Below are 26,779 nucleotides of genomic sequence, written 5' to 3' on the forward strand. Positions count from 1 at the left end.
GAGCAGGTTTAGAGACTGGAACGGGGGCAGGGAGTGGGTCTGGGACGGGAAGGGACGGGGCAGGGGCAGGAAGTCGGGGGGCCGGGCACAGCAGGGGGGTGGCGGGCAGGGCTGGGCTCTCACGCTCGGCTCCGGTCGCCACCGCCCCTGAGTCCGCCCTGCCGCTCCCCCGCCCTGCCCCAGCCGTCCCTCCGGCCGGCCGGCCGTCTGGACACAGGTAGGGCTTTGCCTTCTCTGGGGAGTGTGTTCTGGGCGCAGGGTCCCGGGACGGCGCTCCCGGTCCCGCAGGGGCACCCCGCACCTGGAGCGGGGATGGAGGGTGGGTGTGGTGGCGGCAACGTCGGGGCGAGGCGGCTCCCGGTGCGGCATCGCTCCGGGGAGCGGAGAGCGTTCACCCAGCGACCCTGTCCCCGCGTCCCCCTCCGTCCTCAGGAGATGCCCCCGTGTGCTGCCACCTTCCCGCCTGGGCGGCTCTGCCAGGCTGCTGGGAGTCGTCGGTCCCTGGCTTCCAGCCTTGGGAGGCTCCCGGACTCGCTGAAACAATCCCAAAGTGCTGTCTCCGCTTGGGCATAAGTGGGGGGTCTTCAAGGGGAGCGGCTTTTAAACACCTCCCCCCCGTCACTCGCCACTGCAGGGAGAAATGTGCGTGGGGATGGGTGACGGCGGGGATGCTGCAAGGCTTTGGGTGGGAACACCCTGAGGGGTCCCACAGTGTGTTTCTGAGCCCTGGCTGCTGGTTTTTGGGTGTCAGCACCCATGGGGTCTCACGAGTATCAGGCTGGTGGTCATTTATGAGCCTGTGCTCCAGGTGTGGTGGTCGTCAAGCGGTGCAAATGCAGCCTCAGCATTAGTATTGGGGGGGACTGAAGGGGTCCCAGGCCTCCAGACTTCCCCTGTAGCTGGGTAGATATCCCCTGGGAACCCATTTCCACAGGCAGGACTTTTCTGTCCTTCCTCCAAAAACAAAATCATCATAGAATCACAGAATGTTTTGGGTTGGAAGGGACCTTAGAGACCATCTAATTTTACCTCCTGCCACAGGCGGGGCTGCCACCCACTCGGTCACTGAGCTGGTTCTTCAGCATGTGCCTCAAGGGAGCAGTGGGTGCCCTGCACTGGGGTTGCTGTCCACTGGAGCCACTACCTCTCAGGAGGGGTCAGTTTATTCAGCTCTGGTTCCCCAGGTGGTGTTTATTGCCCACCTCCTTTCAGCAGCTCCTCCTGGGGTCTGGGTGTGTGCAGCATCCTCTGGCATGCTGCGCTGCAGAGCATTCCCATCCCATTCAAATGCTGCATGGCCCCCCAGGAATCACTGCATCGCTGCAGGGATTTCCCCAGTCCTGTAGGCAGCCAGGGCAGATGGGGCCGTGGTGCCCCTGGTGCTGGGGGTGTGGGGGAATGCCTGCTGCTGCTGTTACTTGGATCAGGTGTTCCAGGCTTCCTAGGCCTGGACGGTTCATGCTGCCCATCCTTAGGAGAGCAGAGGGCACGGGTGCATCCTGAGGGATGCAGTAGAAGGGAGCGGACGGTCCTGGTGGGAGGTACTGGCCACCGTATGCAGGGTTTGGGGTGGGCTGGCAGGGGCACAGGGGTCCCCCAGGGTGGAGTGGATGCTCAGCAGACCCCACTGCAGACTGTGAGGAAGCAAACTGGGGATGGAGAGCCCTGCAGAAGGTGAAGAAGCCACTCAAAATCTCCGTGACCCAATCCATGCTTTCAAGGAGCATTTCCATAGCAAGGCCTGTGGGAGGATGGAAGGGGGAAGTCTCTGTCTGAGCTCACTTTAGATGCCCTGGGCAGGTTCATGCAGATTCCAAAACACTGCCAGACTGCTGGAGTGGGTCAAGCCACGCTTGGGTCCATGGGGCTGTGGCAGGAGGCTCCAGCTCAGGTTGGTGGGTACCGATATAACCTCCAGATATAACCTCCTTTTTCCTCCTCCTTTTGATGGCCCCAGGAGAGGCTGGGCTTGTTTTGCAGCAAGGCTGCAGAGCTGCAGCCACTCCTGGGTGGACCTCTCACTCCCAGCCCTGGGCAAGGAGCATCATCCTCCGTCCTTTTGCCCTGTCCTAGCTCAGTGATGCTCTTGACCACTGCCAGGACCATGGTTTGAGGCTCCCACCTTTCCATGTTGCAGGAATAGGTCCATTGTCATCAGGTTGGCAGGAAAGCTGGGTGCTTTCCTGCCTGCAGGGAGGAAAACCTCGTTAAACACAGAAATTCCCACCTGTCCCCAAGTGGCTGTTTCCTGTCAAGGAGGGAATATGGGATTCTCTGGCAGGCTAGTTCCCCCTATTTTGGGGAAGGCCCATCAAGTCAAACACAAACAGTCAGGATCCCATCTGAGCTACAGATGGTTGGTGGGTTCCTAAATGAAACAAGGACTCAGGAGTGTAGGGATCAAGAGCTGTGCCCCCAAAACAATTAAATAAAGAGCATTAAATTTTCCACGTTATTTTTTTGAGTTGTGTTTTCCCTTTGGTGGACCCCAAACTTTTGTTTGCTGGGCAAGCTTTGTGGAAGAGAAATGTCATTCCCCATTTGGGGGTGGCTGTGTTTCCAACCCCATTTGGTTTGGCAGCAGCCCATCACAGGGGTCTCATGTCATGTTCCCCTCCCTGCCCTTGCCAGGGTAGTGTTGGCATCTTGTCCACCAGCCTGGTGGGTGCATAGTGGGAAAACCCAGCACTGAGCAGAGGAGGAGAAAGGATCTGCATGGGAGGGCAGCCAGACAGCTTCTGCCAGGAAAGGGTTAATCCTGGAGCTCCAGCTCTGGTATCCTATTGCTGGCTACTTTGGGTAAAAGCTTTTTTGGCTCTGTTTCAAGGGCATCAGGCTGGAGGATGACTCATGCATCCCTGCCACCAAGGAGCAAACCCTCTTGTCCCTATTTTCCCAGCACAGGGTGATGATTTCCTGAAAATCCAAGTGCCCCAGAGGCCTCTGATCATGCCTTAGAGAACTCTGGTCTGCTGAGCTGGGAAAAGCTGCACTAGGACTTGCTTGTCCTGAGAGAATTCTGGTGGTGACATCTCTGGTGTGGGTTCAAATGCTCATGTGGGTGTCCCCAGGACAGGGAGCTGCTGTGGGGGGCACATTGTTTTGAGGATGCTTTTGCCCCATAACTGACTCATATCCCTCTGTTCTACAGGGAAGGAGCCATCCATCCAGCTGCAGCTCCACCCTCCCAGCGCTGCCAGATGAGCCCCCACGTTGTTGTTGTTGTGCTGCACCTGCAACCCACTCCAGAGGTGAGGAGGCAGGAATGGCCCCACCACAGGCCTGGGGCTGTCCAGGGGACCTTGGGGTGATGGTGGCATGTTCCCCCTGGCACAGGTCAAGCAGGCTGGTGGCCATTCCAGGCTGGACACTGCTGTGGGAGTGGGGTCACAACCATGTGACATGGGGACGTCATCACTGTAGGCACCACCATGAAGTGGTCCCCTTTTATCCAGGTGATGATCTGTGATGAGGTCCCTGCTGCTCATTGTGCTCTGAAAAGGATACAAATGAAGCCTTTTGGTGATGGCAGTGGGTGAGGGCATCTGGGGAACATCTTCTGTGTGCAGGCAGAAAATAGAGGGCTTGGAAAAGATTTTAAGGTTTCATGCCACGCAGCCTAATCCATCTCTGGAGTGACCCTGCTCAGGGTAAGAGCTGGGCCAGAGACCTTCAGAGATGCTCACTCTCTCTGTGCCTCCAAGCTTTCCTTAAAATATGGAAACAATTCCCTATTTAAAGGCTTTTATTGGACTGGTAACATGAAGGCAGGGCATGGTGACATGATCCCAGGGTTTCTGGGAACTGAAGCCTTTCCCTGGGACAGTGTGGCTCCATGGGGCAGGCAAGCCTGTCCTTGGTGGTTTTCTCTGTGACTCAGTTTCCCCACCTGGAAAACAGGGTTTTTGGGGATTCTCTCGGGCAAATTTTGGGATTTTCCCCAAATCTCCCCTCCAGGGCGTGGGTAAGGATTAGTGAGGGACTCGAAATTGCCTGTTTCAACTGCATAGCTTGGGTGGCCGTGGACGCCAGGGACACACCAATGGCTCACCCACTGTCCCAGGCATTCCTTTGGATGTGCAGTGGCACTCAGAGAGGTGGCACTGATGCTGTGCCACACTAGTGGATGTCACACCTCATCAGGGGCTTTCCCAGGCTCTGCTGGCCATCTGTGCTCCTCCATCCGAGGTGCAGGGTGCAGTGCAAACCCAGATGCCACACATTCCAGCCTCCACCTCTCAGGTGCCTCTGAGACCTCTCATGCCTGGCATCATCAGCTGTCCTGCCTCAGAGTTTTCTGAATAGGGCTGACAATATCTGGCAAGACATTTGTCCCTGGTGAGCACACAGGAGGAGTCTTCCTGCCCTTAGGCAGGGGAAGAGGGGACGAAAGAAAGAAAGGAGGAGAGGATAAAAAAAACACAATCCAGAAGAATGAAGGGTGGCTCAAAATTTGCTGACCTTCTCACTTTCCGTGGCCTCTGGAGCAGAAGGAAAATGAGTTGGAGAAGGTTGGTGCTTGTGGATGGCCCCGGGAGCAGGACCAGGCTGCGTGTCCTTGGGCTGACCTCTGATTTGGGGTCTTTGGGGCAGAAACACCTTTCTGAAGGTCACAGAGTGAGCGTGGCTGGGGGGATGTCCATGGTGGGATCTACTGTGGGGCTTTGAAATCGGCACGTTGTCATTCCCAATCCTTCCGGGGATGTCTGTGTTTTGGAGAGAGCGTGTTTGGCTCTCCAGATCCCTGTGAACCTGGACCAACCCACTCCAGTGGACCTAATCCTCCTCCAAACGTGAGGAAGGACCAGGGATTCCACTGTGGGTAATCCACCTCATCCCAGTGGCTGCTCTTCTGGCTTCCCATGCCCACCAAGGACCTCTCTGTCTTGAAGAGGCCTCAGCCATTCGTGGCTGGGGAGAATTTTGGAAGTTTTAAGAGCTCACCAGATGTGGTTTTCCCCCAGAGACGCCAGCTGCCATGTCTCCCTGTGCAGGGAGACATGCTTGCTGTGACCTAAATCTCTGCTTGTCCCCAAACCGGGTCTCCACCTGGTACCCAAACTCCTGGTGCCTCCTCTGCCCCCCGGAGTGCTGTGATCCCTCTGGGTATGCTGAGTGCTGCTGGGTTTGCCAGAGGAGGGAGGAAAAGGTGGAATGTTGAGCTTCCCCCCCTTGCCAACCAATTTGTCCTCTAGGAGATTAGTCCCTTCCCTGGCTTACAGGAGGATTTATGGCTGCTCCATCTGCTCAAGCCCAGTAGGTCAGCGGGTGCCAGGGAGGAGCAGCCTGAGCCCAGCTGCTGTTTGTACTTCCAGGCATCCAGGGGAAAGGGCTATACCCTTCTTCTGGCTATATTTGTTGGAAAGGAGCAAAAAATCCCTAGAGCCTGGCAGGTGAAAGTCATGCTTTTAATGGGGTTTAGACCCAAGACTGTTTGTTGATGGAGCTGGTGAAAGCCATGTGGAGTAATGTCAGTGTTTTTAAGCTGCTCTTTAGGCTGGTGGAAGGCCATGAGGATGCTCCAGGATCTCCCCTTTCAGCCACGATAGTTACAGGGAGGTGTTTTCTCTGTAAATCCTCTTGGCCTTTGAGAAAGCAGGCAGGCAGGTGCAGAAGAGCATCTCCCTGTGGGATCTGGGGGGAATGGGGGTGTTTGCTGGCTCACAAGTACTTTTAGAGCCCAGTTTTCTTGAGGGGGAAGCTGGGGGGCAGTAGGGGCAATACAAGGCTCTCCCTTCTCCTGCTCCATCGCTCCTGTCTTGTCACCAGTGGAAGGTGGTGGGTAGGGAAGAGTCTGGAGGTAGGTGAGTTAGGGAAGAGCTTGTGACAAGTGGGCTTAGGGAGGCTGGATTTATAGGGACTGACGGAACTAGGTTTGTGGAAGCGTGGGGGGGCTGCTGGGTGACGCTGGGGGCTGGAGCATTGCCGAGTGCCATCCTCCTCCTGGGATGTGGAGACCACGGGACACAAGGAGCCTTTGCCCGTGCCCAGATCCCAGCCTAGGGCAGGCCTGGTGTGCTGCTGGACCCAGGAATGTGCTCCCTGCCATGCTGCTGCCTTTTCCTGGGGTATGGGGCTGCATGGGACCCTGCCAGACCTGCCCCCCACCCTCCCCTGTCACCAGCTCCCAGAAGGCACCAGTTTATCTTCTAAGGTGGCAGAAAATCACAAACGGGAGATTTGGGCAGCATGGATGAGCTACTGAGATATCAGCCCTGCAGCCATCCAGCTCACCCACCCCTGTGAAGCCTGGGGCTGACCAGTTCCAGCCCCACCGCCGTCCTTGCCCTGCTGTTTGGTCAGGAACGCCGATGGAGGCTGCCAGGTGTCAGCTCGGAAATCTTTCAACTTTCCCTGGTCTCCGCAAATGGGCAATGTCTCCGCTCATTAGGTACCCGCCCAGGGGGCAGATGTCAGCTCTGCTCATGGCTTTTCTCAGCTCATCCCTGCCCGGGCTCCTGACGGCTCCGCAGCGCTCAGGTCCCATCACATCACCGGGCTCTGCCTGTGGGGCTGCCCCTCTGCCAGCCCAGCGGCACCTCCCCTCTGACCCTACCCTGGTCTCGCTGCCTCCCCCTCCTCACCAGTGGTGTTTGCAAGGATTTTTAGTTAAAAGGCTGGAAAATCACAGGCACTGGTGACACGGTGTGTGAGTGTGTGGAGCTGGAATTGGTTTTCCTTGCCCAGGCAGTGCCTGGGAGGAGAAGGCAGCTCTGAAGGCTGCCCTTTGAGGCTGATGCATCCCGACAGCTTGTTCACTGGGACATTAAAATCGTTGCCTCTGTCTGCGTGAAACACCCGGGCAGGCGGATGATGGGAACACAGGTCAGGGGAGGATCCCTCTCTGCCTGCACGGGGACTGACAGCGCCCAGAACCCCAGAACAAAGTGGATCCCGGTGCTGCGGGGGCTGCTGCATCCCCACTGGAGGGAGGGGGAGTTCCCTCCAGCACAAAGAGGGCTGACAGCCTGGGGGGCAATGCAGGTGGAGCCATCTCACTGCTGTTCCTGTCTGTGGGGTGTACTATAGATCAGGGTTTGGTGGCATGGTGGGAGAACATCCCCATCCCATCCCCATTCCCATTCCCATTCCCATTCCCATTCTCATTCTCATTCTCATTCTCATTCTCATTCTCATTCTCATTCCAATTCCCATCTCGTCTCATCCTATCCTATCCTATCCTATCCTATCCTATCCTATCCTATCCTATCCTATCCTATCCTATCCTATCCTATCCTATCCTATCCTATCCTATCCTATCCTATCCTATCCTATCCTATCCTATCCTATCCTATCCTACCCCATGCCATCCATCTCATCCCATCATATCCTGTCTCATATCCATACCATTCCATCTCATCCTGTCCCATCCATTCCCATCCCCATTCCATCCCATCCCATCCCATCCCATCCCATCCCATCCCATCCCATCCCATCCCATCCCATCCCATCCCATCCCATCCCATCCCGCCCTCACCACTGCATAGCACGTCTTCCAGAGGACCTTGCATTTTCCCTGAAGGGTCATAGCAAAGCCAGAGGACCTCTCACAGCTCTCCACACTCTGCAGAGCCTGAACCTCACACAGGTGCCCCACAGTCCGAAACATCCTAAGGAAGGTTCCTGATGGTCACAAACAGCCGTCAGCAGTGAGGAGAAGCTGAAGTTTGCAGGAGAGGCAGGACGGGTGTCAGGGCAAGCTTTGGTAGTTTTGGGAAGGGGAAGTGGTATGGAGTAGGGAATGTGATATTTGGGATGGTAAGGTAGGGCATCCTGCACTTCCTGAGGAAAAGCAGGGAGTTTTCACAGCCCCATGGGACCAGGCACAGGAGCTGCTCCCATATGGAAGTACCACCAGCTCACCTTGAGGGCTGGCCATGAACAGGGAACCACCCTCAGCTCCTTCCCCTTGGCATCCTGCTGGTGCCCACTCTTTGGACCAGGTTTGTCCAAGTCTTTGTGTTTCCTCCATTCTCATCCCAGACTAAAGTTGGAGCCCCCTGGAATGAGGTGGCCGAGGGCTCCAGTGCAGGTGGAGCCATCAAGCTGCAGGTGCTGCTCAGCCCCCGGTTCCTGGGGCCTCACTGGGGTTAGGATTAGGGGCAGTGAAATGCTGTAGTCTCCAGAGGCTGTTTTTTGGGATTGGCCACATCAGTGCATTGGAATTCCTTGCATCCTCAGGTGGGATGCAATAGGTGGGATTTTGCTGGGATCTGGGCGCTCTGCTGTTCAGAAATTACTCCTTCAACATCCTGAGTGATCCTTGTGATCATTCCTGACGATATTTCCTGATGGGATGTAGTCCATGAGAGCTAGCGGGTGAACTGGCCATGCAGGGATAGAGCCGTGCTCTCCACTGCCATGGATCAGGAGGAGGAAAACTTTTGGTGGGAAAAGCTTACTGTTGCCTCTCCTGGCACCAGTGCATGCTTCACTGGAGAAAGCAACCTGGAAAAGAAATTCAGTTGGCTCCTTAGCTTGTACTGTCAGGGCAGCCATGAGGTGCAAGGGCTTTGGCTGTGCTGATAGAGGATTTGGGAAATGTCAGCCAGGGCAATAGTCCCCCAGCAGCCCAAATGTTGCTTGTCCGTCTCATGATGCCTCTTAAGACAATTCCTGAGTGCCTTGGACTGGTCAGTGATGAGGAAGGAGTCACTGTGGTGTGATGTGGCAGAATCTTCTGGAAATCTCTCCTGGAGCTGTCAGAGGGTGCTTAAAGCAGCCAAGATGTCCTTTGCAGTGCTGAGGTTTCTGCCTGGAGGCTGCTTTTGGGTTGCTTGAGGTTCCCTCTTACCTGTGCTGGAGCTGAGGTTGTCCCAGCAGGGCACCAAACCTCCTGTGTGCCTGGTGGTGACCTGCACCCTGATGGGAGAGAACACCTCATGGGTGTGCACTGGTGCCTGCTGCAGGAACACAAGCTCCTGGCTGGGATCTCACCTGCCGCTTCGTGGTGGAAGGGGTGGGACATAACAAGGAACAGAGCTGTTGAGAGATGGACCCATTTTTGATTACAAAAACTGCTAACATATTTCTTAATGCAGTGTTCCCTGGATGTTAAGCCTTGCCTTGGGATAAACGCAAACCTAGGACCTGGAAGATGAGTGCAAGTCTCTTCCCCCATGAATTTGTGGGGTGTGGGTTGATGATTTGTGCCCACACTGACTCTGGGAAGAAGGATTGTGTTTCCTTGCAACCCCTTGTGCTTCCAGCATCCCTAAATCCTTTCCTGAGCTCCCTTTTCATGGGTATGTTGATGAGGCTGCTGCCATGATGAGGATTTTCCCTTCTTAGTATCAATCCTGGAATCAGTAACCAGCAATTGGTACTGATTGGAATAAAACAATTACCAAGGACTCCTCTGATTTGTCCCTGAGCTTCCCTGTTTCCTGTGTTGCCCTTGGCCAGGGCAGCAGGCTGGGAAGACGCTCTGTGGATTCTGGGTTGGGGGCTGCCTGGGCTCCTCAGGGTGATGAGATGTGCTGTCTTCCAGATCCTTCCCTGCCTCCTGCACTGCTGACCACCAGCTCCACAGGGTCCCTGACCTGTCCCTGTGGGTCTTCCAACGGTGAGTCACAGTTTGGGGTTTCCATCCTTTCCAGATTTTTAGCTTTGGCCAGAGCCCATTGGACTGGATGTTGCAATTGCAGCAGTTACTGGGATTTAGAATTTATCTGGCTCGTGTAGGCTCAGTGGAGAGCAGGGGAGTCCCTCAGAGTCCACCCTGGGACCTGTGATGCTTGCAGGTGACACCAGCTGGGGGTGGAGCTGCTACCTTGGAGGACATGGAGAGAACTGTTGAGAGAAAAAAACAAATTCTGAGGACAGCTGGTTGCTGAGAGAGGCTGTGTGTGCTCCATCCTTGGAGGTTTTCAGCCCCCAAAGGAATAAGGCCTGCTCTGACTTTTGTTCTGGCGCTGCTGTGAGCATCAGCAGGACTGAAGACTGACCTCAGGAGGTCCCATGGACTCCTCTCTCACTGAGAGGCTCCTTCCCATGGCAGGGAAGTGCCCAGGTCACTGGGGATGAGCACGGTGGTTGCTGAGTCACCAGGGAGAGGAAGCTTTTCCTTGTTAACACACAAGGTACCCCAGCACACTAAGAGCAGCACCACACCCAAGCAAGGGGTCTGCAGCTCACCCACCCTGCTGCCCAGGGAATATTTTGGGCAGTGGAGAGGTTTTCCTGCCCTCTGGCACTTGGTTTATTAGCAGTTGAGGCTGCTCCATTGATTATATTGACAGGTAGTGCACGCCCCAGTTAACTTATTGGGAGCAGCAGCAAAAATCCAGCTGGCACTCTGCACCCATGGCGCTGAAACGTGCGGGGTTCTTTCCAACACCGTTGGATTTCTGTAGGAAGCAGGCCCTTGGCTCCACAGCTAGGCATGGCTATAGGCAGGTGACCACAGAGGAGGACTGCTGGGCTGTGGTCACTGGGGAGTCTCTCTGGCATCCCAGGGATCCCATCCTCCATGGGATGATTTCCCGTGGTTGGTGAATGCTGAGGATCTGCCCAAACCTGTTTGCAATGTAAAGAAAAAATTAAGTTCTGCTTGCCTAAGCCCATACACAACCTGGAGGTGATGCTCTTGATCATTCTTCCCCAACCCCTAGACAAGTCTGTGTTTTATTTCTCTATGAAGTTCACATTAAGCAGTTTTGGTCTTTCCTCTGTGCTGTGCCTTAACCTCTGCCATATCCTGGTCTGCAGGCTCGTGCCGTGGACTGCTGGGCTCCCCACCACGCTCAGCATGCCCTTTTCTGGTGCAGCCAGACCCTCCCAGGAATCACTCTGGAGCTTGAGGCCGTCCTGTAGGGTAAGGTAAGGTCCTTCCCAAGTCATAGAATCCCAGAATTGTTCAGATTGGAAGGGTCCCCTTAGAGCTCATCTTGTTCCATGGGGACATCTTCCACAGGCCCCGTCCAGCCTGGCCTAGAACACTCCCAAGGAAGGGGCAGCCATACCTTCTCTGGGCAAATCCTGGAAGGAAGAGTCTTTGCAGGTCCCTTAGGCTGTAAAACATCTGCAGGGAGGATGCTGGGGCCTCTCTCCTGTATCCCTGCAGGTCTCCCATGGTGCCATCTCCACCCTCGCCGCCTGCTTTCCGCCACACTGGCCATTCCATTAAAACCAGCAAAAGAGCTAAGCTGGGAAGTGATTTTCATCAGCCACTCTGCTTTTGTGACTAAAATAGATCTGGAGTGGCCCCGGGCCATCATGTTGTCCCAGGCATTGACTAGCACGAATGGATGGCGGGGCAACATTTTCCATTAGTGGAGAGGAGGATGTGTGTCTCCGAGGGAGAAGACAGCTCCAAAAAGCAGAAATGTTGTAGCGACAGACAAACCCATTTCTCTTTTCTCCCGTTCCTTTTACAAGTGTTGCTTATCCCTGTTTCCTGCACGGAAAACGTCGGGAGAGTCCGGCCAGAGCAAACAGCCTGCAGCTGCAACATGAGGGTCGGTTTTGGATAGAGGGCTGGAGGTTTCCCAGAGGAGCTGCAGGTGACCCAGTAAGGCACAGCAAGGATCAAACTTGCCAAAAAAGACTGTGAGGAGGTTTATCTGTGACCTCTGGTGATGTGGTGGGTACTGGTTATGTCTGGTCTGAGGTCTCTGCCATCACCTGTCCAGCAAGTGTTTTTCATTCTCTGGCTCTAGTGAGTACACTTTCCGGCAATATAAGGCTGAATTTGGGTGGATATCACAAAATCTCATAGCTCCCATCTCCCTCTGGTAAGGTCACTGACATAATTTTTCTGCCTTCTCATGCTCCCTGTCCACCATCCCATCCCTTCTCTCAGGTCTGTGTCCCGCCCCTCTCCCACATCCACAGAAGGGAGAGGAGCCTGGTGCCTGTCTCTGTCCAAGCCCTCCCCGAGGCTGTGTCTTGGACCTCTTGCCCCATGGGGTGCTATCCTCAATTCAGGGCTGATCCTGTGTGTGTGGTACCTTGACATTTTTATAGAAAAACTACAGCTGGGAGAGACAACCTGGAACAGCACAAGGTGGGATTCTGGGCATTGTCCTGTGCAGGGCCAGGAGTTAGACTCGATGATCCTTGTGGATCCCTTCCAACTCAGGATATTCTGCGACTTTACACTGGAAAAACTGCTGCTCCGTCTTCCATCCAGGTGATGGGATGAGTGGTCACTGCTGATGCCGTAAGATGGAGATTCCACAGGGTTAGCAGTGTGTTCAGGTGGGAATGCTGATTCTGAAGATGCTGTCTGGTGGGAATTGTCCATTCCAGCAAGGCAAACAGCTGTGACACGAGGCTGCAGGGTGGTGACGGGGATGTGCCCGCCAGTGCCAATCCATTTCTCAGTTTGATCCTTCTGCTCAATCTGACCTTGAAAGTGAATGAGCGGAGCTCACCCATTGATCCAAACTGGGCTGATGAGCCCCATGCCCTGCGGAGAGCTCGGCCCCCAGCACCAGTTCCCTCTCTCCCCCTTTTGTTCCTGCCTCCCCTTCACGCCTTTCCAAAGCCATCAGTCAGAGCATAGCACCCCGGGCCACCGACCTTGCTGGGGGCCAGGGGGACAGCATATAGATCCCCGTAGAGAGCTGTCCCACTGTCTGATGGGCTTCTCCCAGCTGCCACTGCCACCTCTGCACTGCTGGTAAGCCTGACATCCACCTGCCATCAGCTTGGGACTGTGGGGAGGCTCGGGACAAAGCAAAAGGGTTGGTGCCCATCATGCCAGGAGCCACATTTTTTGTAGGCAGTGGCGTTATCTGCCAACCTGTGCGCCAGTTCTCCTGATTTAAGGGCTCTGATGGCTTCACATGGGGAAACTACAGCTTGAAGCATCTTTTAATCTAGAATGTCACATGAACTGGCAAAGTGTATTTTTTTACCTATTGGAAAGCAAAACCTGGTTTGAGGTTGGAAACCTAGAACTCGCCTTGGCTAATATGTAAAAAGGTCAGATTTTGGGAGGAAAGAAGGTGATGGGCCTTCACTTCGTATCTTCTGTGCTTTAGCCACAGATATTTTCCCGCAGCTGAAAATAACAAACCATTTTAATCTAAGTATTGCTTGTTCTGATCTTTTAATCCAGCTTGCTTTCTATGGGCACAGCGGCCTGAAATGATTTATCTGCCTGCCTCTCTATTATATAATTATTGGGAAGATTACTGAGGAGCCAGCTTTAGCTTCTCTGGGGAAGGAGGAGGGGCCGAAAGGTGGGGCGAGGGATCATGGAACCACAGAATCGTGGAATGCTTTGAGTTGGAAGGGACCTTAAAGCTCATCTCGTTCTGACCCCCTGCTGTGGGCAGGGACACCTTCCACTGTCCCAGGGTGCTCAGGTTTCTTCTCGGTGGCCATCAGAAAACACAGGAGGGGCAAGCGGTGAGCTGGGTGCTTTGGGCTGTGGCCATAGTTTGAATTTGAAAATTTTAGTGCTTAAGTTTCTCCCTCAATGTGCATTTGTTGGAAGTGAGTTCCCAGTGATTTGGCTGAAGCATGACCCTCTGAGCCAGAGAAGATTTGGGTGAAACCCTGCACTTTTTCTACACTGTTTGGGGCTTTTTATGGCTGTACTTGTGGTTTTGGGAACACTGTGATTTGAGACAGTCTGGCCTTGGGAAGAATCTGGAATTAGGGGCTGTGCTCCTGATGCTTCCTGTCCCCATTCAGAACCATGGAGGGGGAACATCTGCAAGGAAGAACCAGCATTTGGGACATGGTGGTGATGCCAAGAAGGGCTGGAGGTGGCCGTGGCTGTTTCATCAAGTTCAGCTGGTCCTCCAAGGAGCCTTAGGTGCTTAGGAGAAGGGCTTGAGCCCTTGAGTGATGGGGTGGCTGGGGCTCTGCAGAAGTGACATCCAAGGGCAGATGCCCAAGGTAGATTTGGCTGCAGCTTGCAGGTGAACAGATGTATCCCTGGCATGGAAAGACAGCACAGCCAAGGGTTGGCACAGCCAGGTGGAGACTTGGGTTGATGGAAAAATGCAGCTTCTGACTGGTGCGACCAATGGACATGAGCTTCAATGGACAGAGCATGAGGATGTCTGGGGGCTCCAAAAACTCCTTTTTCCTTCCCCAGTCTGAATGTCTGGCCATCGAAGGGCTGGTATCTGCCCTGGCTGCCGAGGGAAGGACAGGAGATGCTTTGCCTGTGGACCATGGCCAGCTGGGATGTGGTGGCTCAGAGCTGGGAACACCCCTAGCACCAGTCAAAATCAAATACTGGGAGCAGTGGCTTGGCTTTCCTTACTCCACAGTGTCTCAAGGACCTTTTTGGGATCCCCAGAATTATGCTGCATTTTGAGCTGGGTGAGTGTCTGTGTGGGGACACTGAAACACCCTTTGGGTCTGGTGTAGCTATGGGCTGGTGGGAGCAGGTGGTGCCCACCCAGAGTGTGCCACTGCTCTTGGTCCAGCTTCCCAGAAAGCTGTTCCAGCAGCCTCCAGAGGAGGAGATTGTCATCTCTTGGAGCAGTTTGGTGTGTCAGCCAGGAGGGCAGCAGAGGATGGGAACAGCTGAGGAGGGGTCAGGAGCAACATCGGGGCACGAGATCATCTGGTTTGGGTGATGGAGCAGTTGTAACACATCCCCTTCCTGCAGGGAGCCAGATGAACTCTGGGACGTGCAGGCAGGGCTTCAGCAGGGTCCTTCCCACTGTGATGCTGCCTCTGAGGTGGAGGGTTTAGCACAGGTCTCCTGTCCCTCCCAGAGGCTCTGGCCCCACACTGGGTGGGCAGGCACCCCATAAAACGTGCCCAAATTTCCCCCTGTGCATGGGCAGCGCACCGGAGCTCATCTCGTGCTGAGATCCTTTCTCCTTCACGTTGGAAGCATTGGCTGGCTTGCCCTCATCGCCTCAAGGCATCCAGATTTGCTCAGTGGCCTTTAAAAAAAAAATAATAAAAATAAATAAATAAATCAAAGCCCATGAAATGACAAGAACATCAGCAGTGGGTGCATCCCCCTTTCCAGCAAACCCAGGGATTTGGGAGAAAACGGGTCACGTGCCGTTCATCCCGTGCCACGTGGTGGGTCTCCCATGGCCAATGAGGTTGGGAGCCCTTCTGCGCCGAACAGCGGAATAAGAAAAAAAAAAAAAATCACTGGGATTTTTTTCCCCCCTGTAGCATTTTTCATCCTTTCCAAACGTGAAAAGACTGGCCATCTGTCTGGATCCCCCTCCCGCCAAAGCGGCACGAAAGCGGCTCTTTGGGAAAGGTAAGGAGATTTAAAAGATTGTCTTGGTGGAAGACCACCTGCCACGGGCAACTTTTCCTACCAGTGTAAGTCAGGGAAGGATCCTGGAATGAGCCAGGTCCCGGGCTCCAGTGTGGGTTGGAAGAGCTTTGAATGCTTAGGAGCAGTTTTAAGGGAATCTCTCGTGGAGGAAATTTAAGCCTGTGGCAGCGTGAGGCGGGATTATGGGAGACATCGGCACACAAGTACGGCATTCCCTTAAGTTAGTGGCTGCTCCCCAACTCTCTCCTGGGAGAAATTCCCAAAACAATGTTGGGAAATTATTTTGCCAAATATTTGTTTGCTTTTGTTTTCAGGGAAAAAAAAAAGCCAAATATTTTTTGTGAATTAAATTTGACAAATCTCACTGCAAATTTCTTTTGCAAAATTGTCGTTCTTGAAGCGTGTGCTTTATTTTAGTTAAAATCCATTTTACCCATGCCTGGCAGCCAGTGCCAAAGATTGTCTCCCTAGGTAGGGAAGTGTCCATCTCTTCCTTAACCAGAATATCCAGCTGTTCCTAAATTCCATGATTTGCAGCTCAGGCTTTGGACAGTGTCATTTGTGTGTGCGCTTGGGTGGGAATGGCACAAATGGAATTGCCTTCAAGAAATGGACACAAATAACAGGGATGTTAATCATGTCTTAGTGTGGCAACATAATAAAACCCCCAACCCTGATTAATTTGATTTTTATGTTGCATTATTTTGTTTTGTTTGAAGTATTTCTGTTTATTTTTGGTTCCAGTATATTTCCAAATTTTTAATATTTTTATTTTGAATTCCATTCTTGTTCCAGTATTATTTTAAGAATATTTCTAATCCATTCCACATCCATTAATATTTAATGCTATAAATATTTGTATTATTTAATTCCATCCTATTTCCATTCTTTTTCTTCTTTTTTCTTCCTTCTGGGGGGGAAATTTGATTTGGAGAGAGGAATCCCTTTTATTATGATTCTCGCTTTGTTTTCTGTTTGCCCTCAGATACCCATTTTCCTCAGGGTGTCAAAATTCTTCCTGATACCATCATGTTTCTGTTGCATTTTCTTTGGTTTCATCATCACTTTATAAGTAGAAAAGTGAAATGTAAGTGGCAAATGTTGTAGATGGCTTAAAAGCTGTTGAAATCAACCCCAAATTATCGTCTCCATACTATAAAGGAAAAATACTCTCTGATACGTTTTTCTCATAATCCGAGTTTTCTGGGAAAATGTAACTTGAATGTGAACTATCTTAAAAGGTACGATTTTATTAACTGGAAGTCACGTTCAGCTTAAAAATAAACCAGAAACAGTGGCTCAAGGACGTTGTGTTTAAGTTTCCATAAAATGATTGACCTTTGTTTTGACAGATGCAAGGACAGATGCTGGGCTGCATTTTGATACAGAAACCCAACTCTGAATTAAAAAAAACCTGCAGTCATTCTTTACTAATAGCTGGGGTTTTGCTCTTAATACAGAATTCCAGAATAACTCAGTAATGTTTCCGAAGCTCTTAATCTCAGACTTCCCCTTTCTTTTAGGGATTCATATTTATAAATATTTTCAGTGTTCTCAGACACAGAAGCAAATTTTTTCTTCTTGGGAAATAATGGCAGGAAATGTTCTTTTAATCTTGCTGAATTAAGAGGACGTTTATTCCTCCAAGAACAATGGTCATTTTGAGGTGGGGACAAAAGGCAGCTGTCAAGGCGGAGGGAATAATCTCTAATTGCCTCCAACATTATTTGAATACCTTCAGAATGGCATTAGAGAAGCTGCGGGAATGTAGCGTGGGATGAAGGAAGAGGAATGCTGCCAGGATTGCTGGTGGATGGAGCAAATCCCTTGGTGGTGGCCAGCTCACTTTTGAGGTGGACCAGGGGGCACGGGGAGCTGCTCACACCCCACCTTGAGGGATACTCCCCTGGGTACCAGCCAGCCATGCTGCTTTAGTGGCCCCAGGGTAGCTTTTCCCAGGGGATCGATTGTTTTTTCCAGGCTCCCTCTTGGAAAATGGGTGTTTGCTGTGGAGCAGGCAGAGAGGGCACCTTGCCGGTGGCGTGGCTCTCTGTGGCGGGGGGGGGGCGGGACATGCCTGGCACACTGGGCTGAGCTTGATCCCGGTGGTGGCGCAGCACTGGGAGCCCTGGCTCCAGGCTGTGTGTGCCTTTGGAGAGCAGGGGATGGTCCCCAGACCCATAGGGTGGTACCTCTGCCCTTGAGCCCCCCAGTCCTGCAGCACGAGGATGGGTGACAGCCCCCATGATGGGAGTCTGCCAGTTCTCTGCAGCTGCTTTCTGGCCAGCTGAGCTGGGGAGGGAATTTGAAGGCTTCCCCGGTTGGAGAGGGTTGTCTCCATCCACCACACTTTCTCCCACTGAACAGCTTCCCACTGAACGCATCCATCCTGTGCTGTAATCACACACACACACACACGGATCTGGTTTAATTTATTTAATTTGGGGGTCGCTAAGTGAGCTGGCGGCGGGCAGTGGGTGCACCTTGCTGTAACCAAACCCCCTCCACTCCATGGATGCGGTTTGGGCGCTGGATACCACCCACGGCAGAGGCAGGTTGTGGTATCCGTGATATCGGTGGTGCATCCCCCACGGATTTTGACAGACCCGCAGCCCTGCAGGGATGCAACCACTGCAGTGGCTGTGCCCTCGCTGCCAGGGCCAGGTCTGGGGATGGGGTAGTCGTGACCCTGTCTCTGGCAGCCATCGTTCCCAGTGGACCCAGTTCACCCATTCCCTGGCTGGGGTTTGGCTCAGCGTTGAGACCCGAGGTTACACAGGACCTACCACAGGGAGAAGGGGAGAGGAGAGGCGGCTCTCCTTGATTGTAATAGGGGTTGAGGTTTAGCTGAAGTGAAAACAGATCGGGAGTGACAGTTTTGGAGCCTGCTGTCAGGGTCTGAGCGCAGCGCACTGGCGATCCACCCCCGGATGCCGAGGGGCCCCGTCTTCCTCCTCGCCAGCTGGAGCAGGGAGAGCCAGCACCGCTCGGGACAGGGACAGGGACAGGGCAGTCCCTTGTGCCACCGCACAGCCCTGGCACACACTGCCCTGCAGCCCCTTCCTTGGGCTGGGGACAGTGTCAGGTGGGACGCGACCCTGTGGTGGCCTTCGGTGTGGGATCCCCCCTCCCGTGTCCGGATCCGCACCAGTGGGGGCCTGGCAGAGGAGGGATGGGGTCAGTCTGCACCCCAGCCAAGCCCCTCGGGGCGCCGGGTCACTTCTCCAGGGCAGGCGGAGACAGGAGTCTCCCCATGTCTCTGATCAGTCTCCTGTTCCCAAAGAGCATCTGTGGCCAGGGTGAAAGTCATGGGTTTGGGATTGTGGACAAAGAGCACTGGATGCAACCGGGATTGATGGGACCAGGGTGGTTGTGACTCCCCCTCTGCCACCCTTGCTTGATCCCCATGTGTTTTCTGTTCTGCACCTAATCTGTCCCTAATGTCCCCAGCATGGCAGCTGGGGAAAGGAGGAAGACCTGTTCCCGCATCCCTGGATTAGCAGGGGCTAGGACCTGGCCCAGGTGCTTTGAGAAGCTGGGTGGCATTCATGAGAGTAGCCCCAGCCCGTCATGCTTCTGTCCAGCATCGCCTGGACAGACCCCTCCAGGGCAGCCCATGTGCTCCAAACCTCGTCCCTGTTTCCAGGGATTAGAGAAATGGAGATGAGATGAAGCAGTAGATTGTTTTGCTCTCAGGATGAAGGGATTTGTGGGCTGCCCCCAGATCAGTGGATTGAAAATGGAGGGAAGCAGATTGAAAATGGAGGAAATTATTGGGATGATGCTCCCTGTGGGATTAAAGCCAGGGCAGCCAGCAGGCTCTGGAGGAGGAGGGGAATGAGGGGGGTTGTTGGAGGGCTGCTGCTGGGCACTGTGGAGAGATGCTCTCGGTTGCATCCTCATCTGTTTTGGCAGATGCCCTGGAAGGTGGACATTTTTCTGCTTTCCCAGGTCCGTGGAGGGCTTCTCTTTTCAGCTGTCCCCCCAGCTGCAAGGATGTTGGGAATATGCCTGGAGCTTTTTGCAGTGCTGTGCCTCTAATTTCCAGAATGCTGGAGAGCAAGCTGCTTGTCTCTGGAGGTCCACACACCTCCCTGTGGTCTCTCTTTCTTTGCAAGCATCCAGCATGGGTCTATGGCCATGAGCATCCTTTTTTAGGGAGTCCTTTGGGCTCCCCTGAAAAATGACATCTAAAATCTTGCACCTAGGGGGCTGATATTTGACTGTCTCATCCCTTGGGGTGTGTTTCCAACTGCACTTGCTCCTTTGTGGCAAGAGATGGGTGCTTTGGGGCTGATGCACAACCCCAGCAGAACATCCCTAGGGCATCTGTGGAGGCATCTCCTGCTGCAAGGTGGCATCATCTGGCTTCCATTCCTTGGCCTCTGGCTGGGAGGAAAAAACCCTGAATTGGGTGCATTTGGCTCAGTGTCAAGGTTCTAAGTGTGGTTGTTTAACAGAGATGAGTTGTATTTGCCAATACGTGAATGTTTGGAAGGTTTAAAGAAGGTTAGCTTGCAGCATGGCGTGGCTGTGGAGAAGTTCTTTTCCTGGATCTTCTTCAGTGCAGCTCAAGCCCCTCGCTCAAGGCCCTGCGTCCCTCTGCCCCCCGTGCTGCAGATCCTTGCCTCCTCCAGCCCTTCCCCGTGGGACCGTGTTTGCTGGCCCCAGGAGTGTGGGGTTGCTCTCTGCTGCCTGGATCTCTTTGAAGAGCCATTTCACCATTCCTGGTTTCCTTCTGCTGATCCTGCAAGTCAGCTTGTCACTCCCAGCCACTTTCAGATGGATGAGGACCATTTCCTCTGTTCCTGTGCACTTAATTGCACCCAGTTAAGTTCAGTACTTTGCCTTGCAAAATTCCATCTTATTTTCTTCACATTGTCAAGCTCATTTTGACTTCCTGCTCTGCTCACCAAAAGCTTTCCCCACCTATGTTGTCACCTGGCATTTTAACAGAAGCATCTCTGATCAGTGTTTTGGGGGAGTTTAGAACATTTCCCAGCCATTCTCCAGTTGTTTCACCCACCCCAGCTCCCATCACACACCAGTTACTCCACTCTCCGGTGGGCTCGGTCTGGCCACCCTCTGCAGCACTGCTTGTGGTGCTTCTTGGGAAGCTTCCCTGCGGCACATTCAGGGATGTGGACACGGCACCAAAGCAGTCGTTTTCCTGGTCTCTGCAGTGCCAGGCGATGATGTTGGAGGTTTGGGATTCTTTCCCCTGGCTTGGCTTCTGCAGCAGAACCCGCCCCACTCCGCAGTGCTGGGCCCGGCAGCAGGGTCCAGTCTGGGGGGGGGCAGTGTAGTGCTGCTGGCTCTGCCTCCCTCAGCCCATGGGGGCACCTAGCATCAGCCACGACCCAGCCAATGCTTGCTCCTTGCTGGACCATCAGCAGCTCCAATGGATACTCCCAGCCTCTCCAAAATAATGGCTTGGGCATGGAGGGACAGCCGATATTTCAGGAAAAAACTGTAATGAATTCTTTTTATCTGATATCCTTCAATCTGCTGGCAGACCAAAGAAGAAAGAGTTGATGTTCCTTATCCCAGGAAATGTTATTTCCTTGGCACTCAGGGTCTTGCTAAAGGCGCACAGACATCTGACGGTGCTTCTGATCACTGAGTTGTGATGGATCCAGCTGCAAAGAGCTCTTGTCATCTCAGAGGGGGAAGTTTCTCATGCACTTAAACAGTGTGACTTTCACTGAAAATACCATTTTCATTGGCAAGTTGTTCCAGAAGTAACTAGCAGAGTGATTTGGAAGTGGCTGAATTACAGCACGATGTTTCTATCCCCTCCCTGCTCACCCCAACCTTCCAAAATCAGCTTTAATTAAACAATTTAAATGAGGAGTTATTGTTCTTCTAGTAACTCTTTATAATTCTAATGACCTTGTTGAGGTGGTGGTTAAACACGTTCAAGCCATTGGTTTTGCTCAGGATCCCACAATCAAAAAGCCCTCAAACAAGGCTTTCTGGCTTTCCTAAGGACATCCAATGTTCTGCTGCTACTACATTGCATTTCCCTCACTCATCTGTGTCTGACCTCTGCTTGCAGCACTGCAGCAGCTCGTGTGAGTGAATGGGAATTCTGCATCCTGTAGATCTCTGCAGATACATCTCTCAGGTACCTGAATTTCCTTCAAACGTGGAATTAACACAAACCTCAAGATTTTGTCTCCCACAAATGTATCTCAGGGCACAGAGGTAGGGTACTGCTGTCCAGTTGCAGGAGGGAGAATTACGTTGCAGGCCATCATCCTGGGGAGGTTGGCAGGGAAAAGCTGCAATTTCATCCACTGATCGTCACGCAAAAGATTGCAATAATGGCCCTGCTATCACAACAAAACCTGTCCTTCTTCCTGAACTGTACTTGCTTTGGTGGAGACTAATGTCTGAGCCCGTAAGTGGGGTTCACCAGATAAAGGAGAAAACCAGGAAATCAGCTGGGAATTTCCTGGCGGGGAGGGCAGGTGGCTGGGATGTGTGCAGTGTGCCCACTGCAGTGTGACTGTGATGGAGCTCTGCGTCATCATATCAGCGCAGATGTTCAGAACAAGAGGAAATGGCCTCAGCATGTGCCACAGGACGTTTTGATTGGATATTAGGAAAAGCTTCTTCATGGAAAGGGTGGTCAGGCACTGGTATACGCTGTCCAGGGCAGTGGTGGAGTCCCCATCCCCAGAGCTGCTAAAAAGGCATATGGCTATGGCACCTGGGGACAGGGTTTATCGGTGGACTTTGACAGTGCTGGGGAAACAGTTGGACTCGGTCTTCATCATAGAGGTCTTCATCATAGATCATAGAGGTCTTTTCCAACCTAAGTGGTTCTGTGAGGCTGTGATCTCAGCTGGAGGGGAGCGGGGAAATGGGAGCAGGTGACTGAGAAAGAATCCTCCACAGATGCCTGCTGTGAGGGCCAGAGCAAGACATTAGTCTCCTGTGCTGTTTGGAATAATTGTGGGCAGAGGAGAGAGAGGAATATCCTGCTGGCGGATGTACTAGGAGAGCACAGGGCATCTTTTTTGGATAGAGACATCTAAAGTATTTCCACTGAAGCTGGAGAGTAGAGAGGAGGAAAGGTCAACTAAAACAACTACAGCTGTGGAAAATGGCAGCAGCTGGAATTGCAGCTTTGTTCCTAGGCGACATTTGGCATCACTCATGTGGATGGTGCTACTGCCCTCCCACAGTTTCATCTCCCAACAGCCAAAGCTCACCAGTGACTGATGCATTTCCATGTGGTTTAAGGGAATGCTTGGCTTTCTGTTTCAGACTGTTTTTTCATCCTTCCACCCCCGTCTTGACCTGGCCAGACTGCACCATCGTCATAATCCCGAGCTGGCTGCGTTGCCGAGCTTTCCAGCCACTAAATCACCATGCTGGAAATCACTAGATTAGGTCTTAATGGCAGGATCAAGTCAGTGGGAGATGAGTGGGGAGAAAGCTCCTGCTGACACAGGTGGACAGGCAGCCCTCCTCCAGAAAACAGGCTAGAAAGCCTAAAATGTCAGAAAAACATCCTCTTTCCTGGCCTTTCTGGCTTTTCTCTGCTTTTGACACATCCATTGTTTTTCAAGGGTCAGAAAACTCTGGTCTGAGTTTTGTGAAGACGATATGGAGAAGTCACAGGTGTTCAAACATTTCCTCCCTCACAGGGGAAAATGCTGTCTTGAGTGGTGGACGTTCTGTCCCAGATGTTAATTCCCAACACTATATTCTGCCACCCCCATTGGAAATCCTGGCTGCAGGATGTCACAGTGTGCTGGAGGATGCCAAGGGATTGTGGCTGTCTTTCACATCTGTTCTGGTGGGGCTCCTGGAACACCAGAGAGCCTGGGAAGTGTGGTGGATGTTTTCCAGGGTGGCATTACCACTGAGCAACTGAGATGCTCCAGGCTGGGGCTTGGGGGGTGGTCCTTTGGGAAGGTGGTACAGCAGAGATTGCATAGACCAGGGCTCTGCCCACCCTGCTCTTTACCTGCACAGGTCATCAAGGGCCCTTGGTCAGCAGGGCTCTGAGGTGTTGGATTTTATCAGCCTGCACTGACCAGGAGAAGCTGGGGCTGCCCCTGGATCCCTGGAAGTGTCCAAGGCCAGGTTGGACATTGGGGCTTGGAGCAACCTGGAAGAGTGGAAGGTGTCCCTGAACATGGCAGGGGGGGTGGAATGAGATGAGCATTAAGGTCCCTTCCAACCCAAACCATTTTGTGATTCTGTGATACGGCTGCAAGAAAGAGGGGTTTTCTGGAGGCCATGTGATGGATGGTGGCGGGGTGACGGAGACTTTCTCCTCTGCATTTGCTTGGTGGTGCCTGTGAACTTTCCACCCAAACCTTTCAGGGAGGGAGAGTTATGCCACTGGGGCATCTTTGCACAGAGTTGTCCTCTCTGTTTGGTTTTGGACAGCTTGAACAAAACATTGCTATACCCCCCAAAAATAACTCTAGGAAGCAAAGGCTTACTCATATGGGGCTCATGCACCCAGTGAGCCCGAGGAACGCATGGAAGGAGGAAGAGGAGGACAAGGGCTGGCTTCAGCAAGCATAGAGCCAGCAATGTCCTCCAGCCCCTGCTGGGGGAATTTGGGCTCTGCTCAAGCTCAGCTGAGCCCCCTGCCATCAGGGCAGGGCATCCCTGATAGGATATCAGAGGCATGACTCCCTTGATCCCAGCATCCGCTTTTCCAGCTCCTGTATGGGAGCCCAGAACTCCATTTGCCTCCTCCTGTTCTGCTTCATGTGCCTGTTCCTGTATGGGAGACGATTGTGTTATTAAATTAATTCAATCCACAGTGTTCAGATTTCCCCTAATTGGAAGGGAATTGCTCACATTTTAGGGACGTGTTGGTTTTTGTGAGGTATCAGCAAGCTTAAACACAAGAGCACTCGCTGAGGCAACTGCTCCAACCTCTGAAAAATGGGAAAAGAGAAAAATTGGAGTGCATATGTTTGCATGTGGGGAAGAGGAGTATTCCTGCTGTTCTGGGCTTTCATTTTCCTTCCTATTCCTTAATCACTGATTCCTGAGTTGCTTTTTCATACATAGGGGATTCCTGATAGATTAAGGAAATTTCCCAGAATTTAATATATTTGAACTGATTCTGGAAGAACCAGATTGCCCTGAGAACTGACAATGTCTCCTCCAGGCACTCTTGCAAAGGCAGCTGCAATTAACAGGCCTATTTATTGTGGAATGGGATCATCCTTTGGAAGGGCACTGTCCAGCTTTGTGGCAGATCTCCCCTTGATGTGGTGCAAAAGAGGATGCTCCAGTCCTTCACCTGTGGTTGCCCAGGTGTGATGTTTGGCAGAGACTGGTTTGGCATGCTACTTCCCTTTTGGGGCCAAGCTTGACACTTCTGTCTCCTAATTCCATGTCTTTGACCTCTGTGGGGCTGCCCCTGATTCGCACTGAGCTGGGCTCTGCCTCTACTCTGTCCATTGGGCTGGATGTGATGGTGGCCTCAGGGCTCTCAAGTGGACAAAGGACCCATTTCAAAGCTGTGGTGAACAAGGCAGAACACGATGGTAAAGAGGAAGGGGCTGACATGATTCTCTCTTCAGGCAGGGAATGCTCTGAAATACTCAAAATCGCATTTTAGGGGATAATTTTTCCCAGCCTTTTGTCCATGAGGAATGAGGGCTGCTGGGGGAGGCCTGTGCCCACAGTAAATGCTTCAGCTCTATTGTTGCCATGCCTTCCATTGAGCTCATGAGACCCCTATAAAACACTTACCTTTCACTAGTATGGTTAAGAAAAGGCCAATGTAGCTTTCCCACTCACTGGAGCATGAAGCGTGTTTAATTTAATAATGCTGATAAATCTTAAAGCCAGGAGCATTTGGCTAACACATGACCCACTTTTTCAATCAATTGGAAGCATTTACATAACGGCCTGATGCAGGGTTCCTCCTGCTAAGGATGTGGGGCTGGAGATGGCAAACACCCTCCCTACCACAAGACATGGGGAATGGCTTTAGACTGAAAGAAGGGGAGGATTAGATGAGATTTTAGGAAGAAATTCTTCCCTATGAGGGTGGGCAGGCCCTGCCACAGGGTGCCCAGAGAAGCTGGGGCTGCCCCTGAATCCCTAGAAGTGTCCAAAGCCAGGCTGGACACTGGGGCTTGAAGCAGCCTGGGATAGATAGTGGAACGTGTCCCTGCCCATGGCAGGGGAGTAGAATGGGATATCTTAAGTTCCCTGCCAACCCAAAACATTTTGCGATTCTGTGATGCCTCTGGTGTAGGAGTTTGTCTCCTGGCACATCATGAGCACTGGAAATGCTGACCTCCACCTATCAGCTTATTGACCCTTTCTGCACTGCCTCCCATGCACAGGAGTCAACCTGGGGTTAAACAACACACCCATTTATTCTTTTCCTTCATTGTTCACTTTACAGTGGGCTCAGCCTTGAAAATTCCTCATCTTGCCTGTTCTGTTACAGTCTCTCAGCCCATTCCCATTACTTTCATCTCCAATGTTGTCACCTTTTTCCTTGGAAATATTATCCTTCTCCCCACCCTTAAAAGCACCTTTTGGCTTGACATAGAACCAGAGAATAACAGCGTGGTTTGGACTGGAAGGGACCTTAAAGCTCATGCCATTCCACTTCTGCCATGGGCAGGGACACCTTCCACTATCCCAGGTTGCTCCAAGCTCTGTCCAGCCTGACCTTGGACACTGTCAGGGATGGGGAGTCCACAACCTCTCTGGGCAACCTGTGCCAGTGAACCTGTTTTGGTGTTCAGCACATTTCATTTCTTATCCTTGTGAGGATTCTGTCCTTTTTTTTTCATTTGTGACATGCAGCAGCCTCGAGCCCAGTGTTTGCACATAGGTCATAAGCAGCCTCATTCTCAGTGAGCCAGTGTCCTTTAGCTTTAGGGAATTCTATCTCCCTGCAAACCACGTGGGTTTATCCATTTTGGGTTTCATAATAACCTCTGGGAAGAGGTTTTGGATCAAACCCATCCCCATCCATGGTCTGTGCATTGCTGCTGTTTATTCATCCCAGCTTACATTAAAGCAGTACTTGAGAATTTGATTATCTCCTGCTTTTTTTTGCTCACGTAAGTCCCTGTCTGAGCAAAGGGAATTGCCAGATGCTTGTGAGCAGAATGGAAAATCTCTCATCTGATACAGACTGAGGGATTAAATAATATGAGGGAGAATTGCTCTGTATCTCTCAGCACTGCACATAGAAGGACACTGGCACCTCCTTCTGGGATGGGACTGCTCTCCCCATGCAATGGGCTGCAGGGATATTTCATATGCCACGTCCTCATGCAGAGATGCTCCTCAGGTTATCAGGAATGAAAAATTAAGGATTTGTTGCTATTCTGTGTTTTTTATTTCTTTCCCCCCCCTTGCCTTCAAAACATCAGTGGCATCTCTAGAGGGCAGAGGAGGAAAGAGAGAGAACGGAGAAGGAAAACAGCATGGTTTTGTTAGATATGTGTGACATGAATGGCTGGAAGTGGTGTGGTGCACAGTCTGCCCAGCTGGGGAGCTCTCAGGTCAGGGTGTGTGGCAACCAGGATGCCAGTCCTGTCCTTCCCA

General features: G+C 52.4%; 1 protein-coding gene across 28 annotated transcripts in view; it reads left to right on the forward strand.

Annotated features, from left to right (window-relative positions):
* Window positions 1-108: 108 nt before the first annotated feature.
* Window positions 109-26,779, forward strand: part of PCBP3 (poly(rC) binding protein 3) — a 54,195-nt gene continuing 27,524 nt past the window's right edge. For 11 of the 28 annotated variants that reach the window (XR_015773056.1, XR_015773057.1, XR_015773063.1 and 8 more), the window contains exons 1-4: window positions 166-217; window positions 3,152-3,251; window positions 9,491-9,565; window positions 10,711-10,816. Coding sequence is in view for 10 of the 28 variants with exons in the window: in XM_088058596.1 (XP_087914722.1) it covers window positions 10,751-10,816 (66 nt within the window). In the remaining 18 variants the exon portion in view is untranslated. Of the gene's footprint in view, window positions 218-3,151; window positions 3,252-9,490; window positions 9,566-10,710; window positions 10,822-12,247; window positions 12,626-15,105; window positions 15,197-26,779 lie in introns of those variants that run through there. The other 17 variants (XR_015773058.1, XR_015773059.1, XR_015773061.1 and 14 more) reach the window with 12 other exon arrangements.

Source organism: Pseudopodoces humilis, chromosome 8 (assembly GCF_049639895.1).
Source record: "Pseudopodoces humilis isolate 2021_Gansu_Grassland_sample_001 chromosome 8, ASM4963989v1, whole genome shotgun sequence".
NCBI classification, from domain to species: domain Eukaryota; kingdom Metazoa; phylum Chordata; class Aves; order Passeriformes; family Paridae; genus Pseudopodoces; species Pseudopodoces humilis.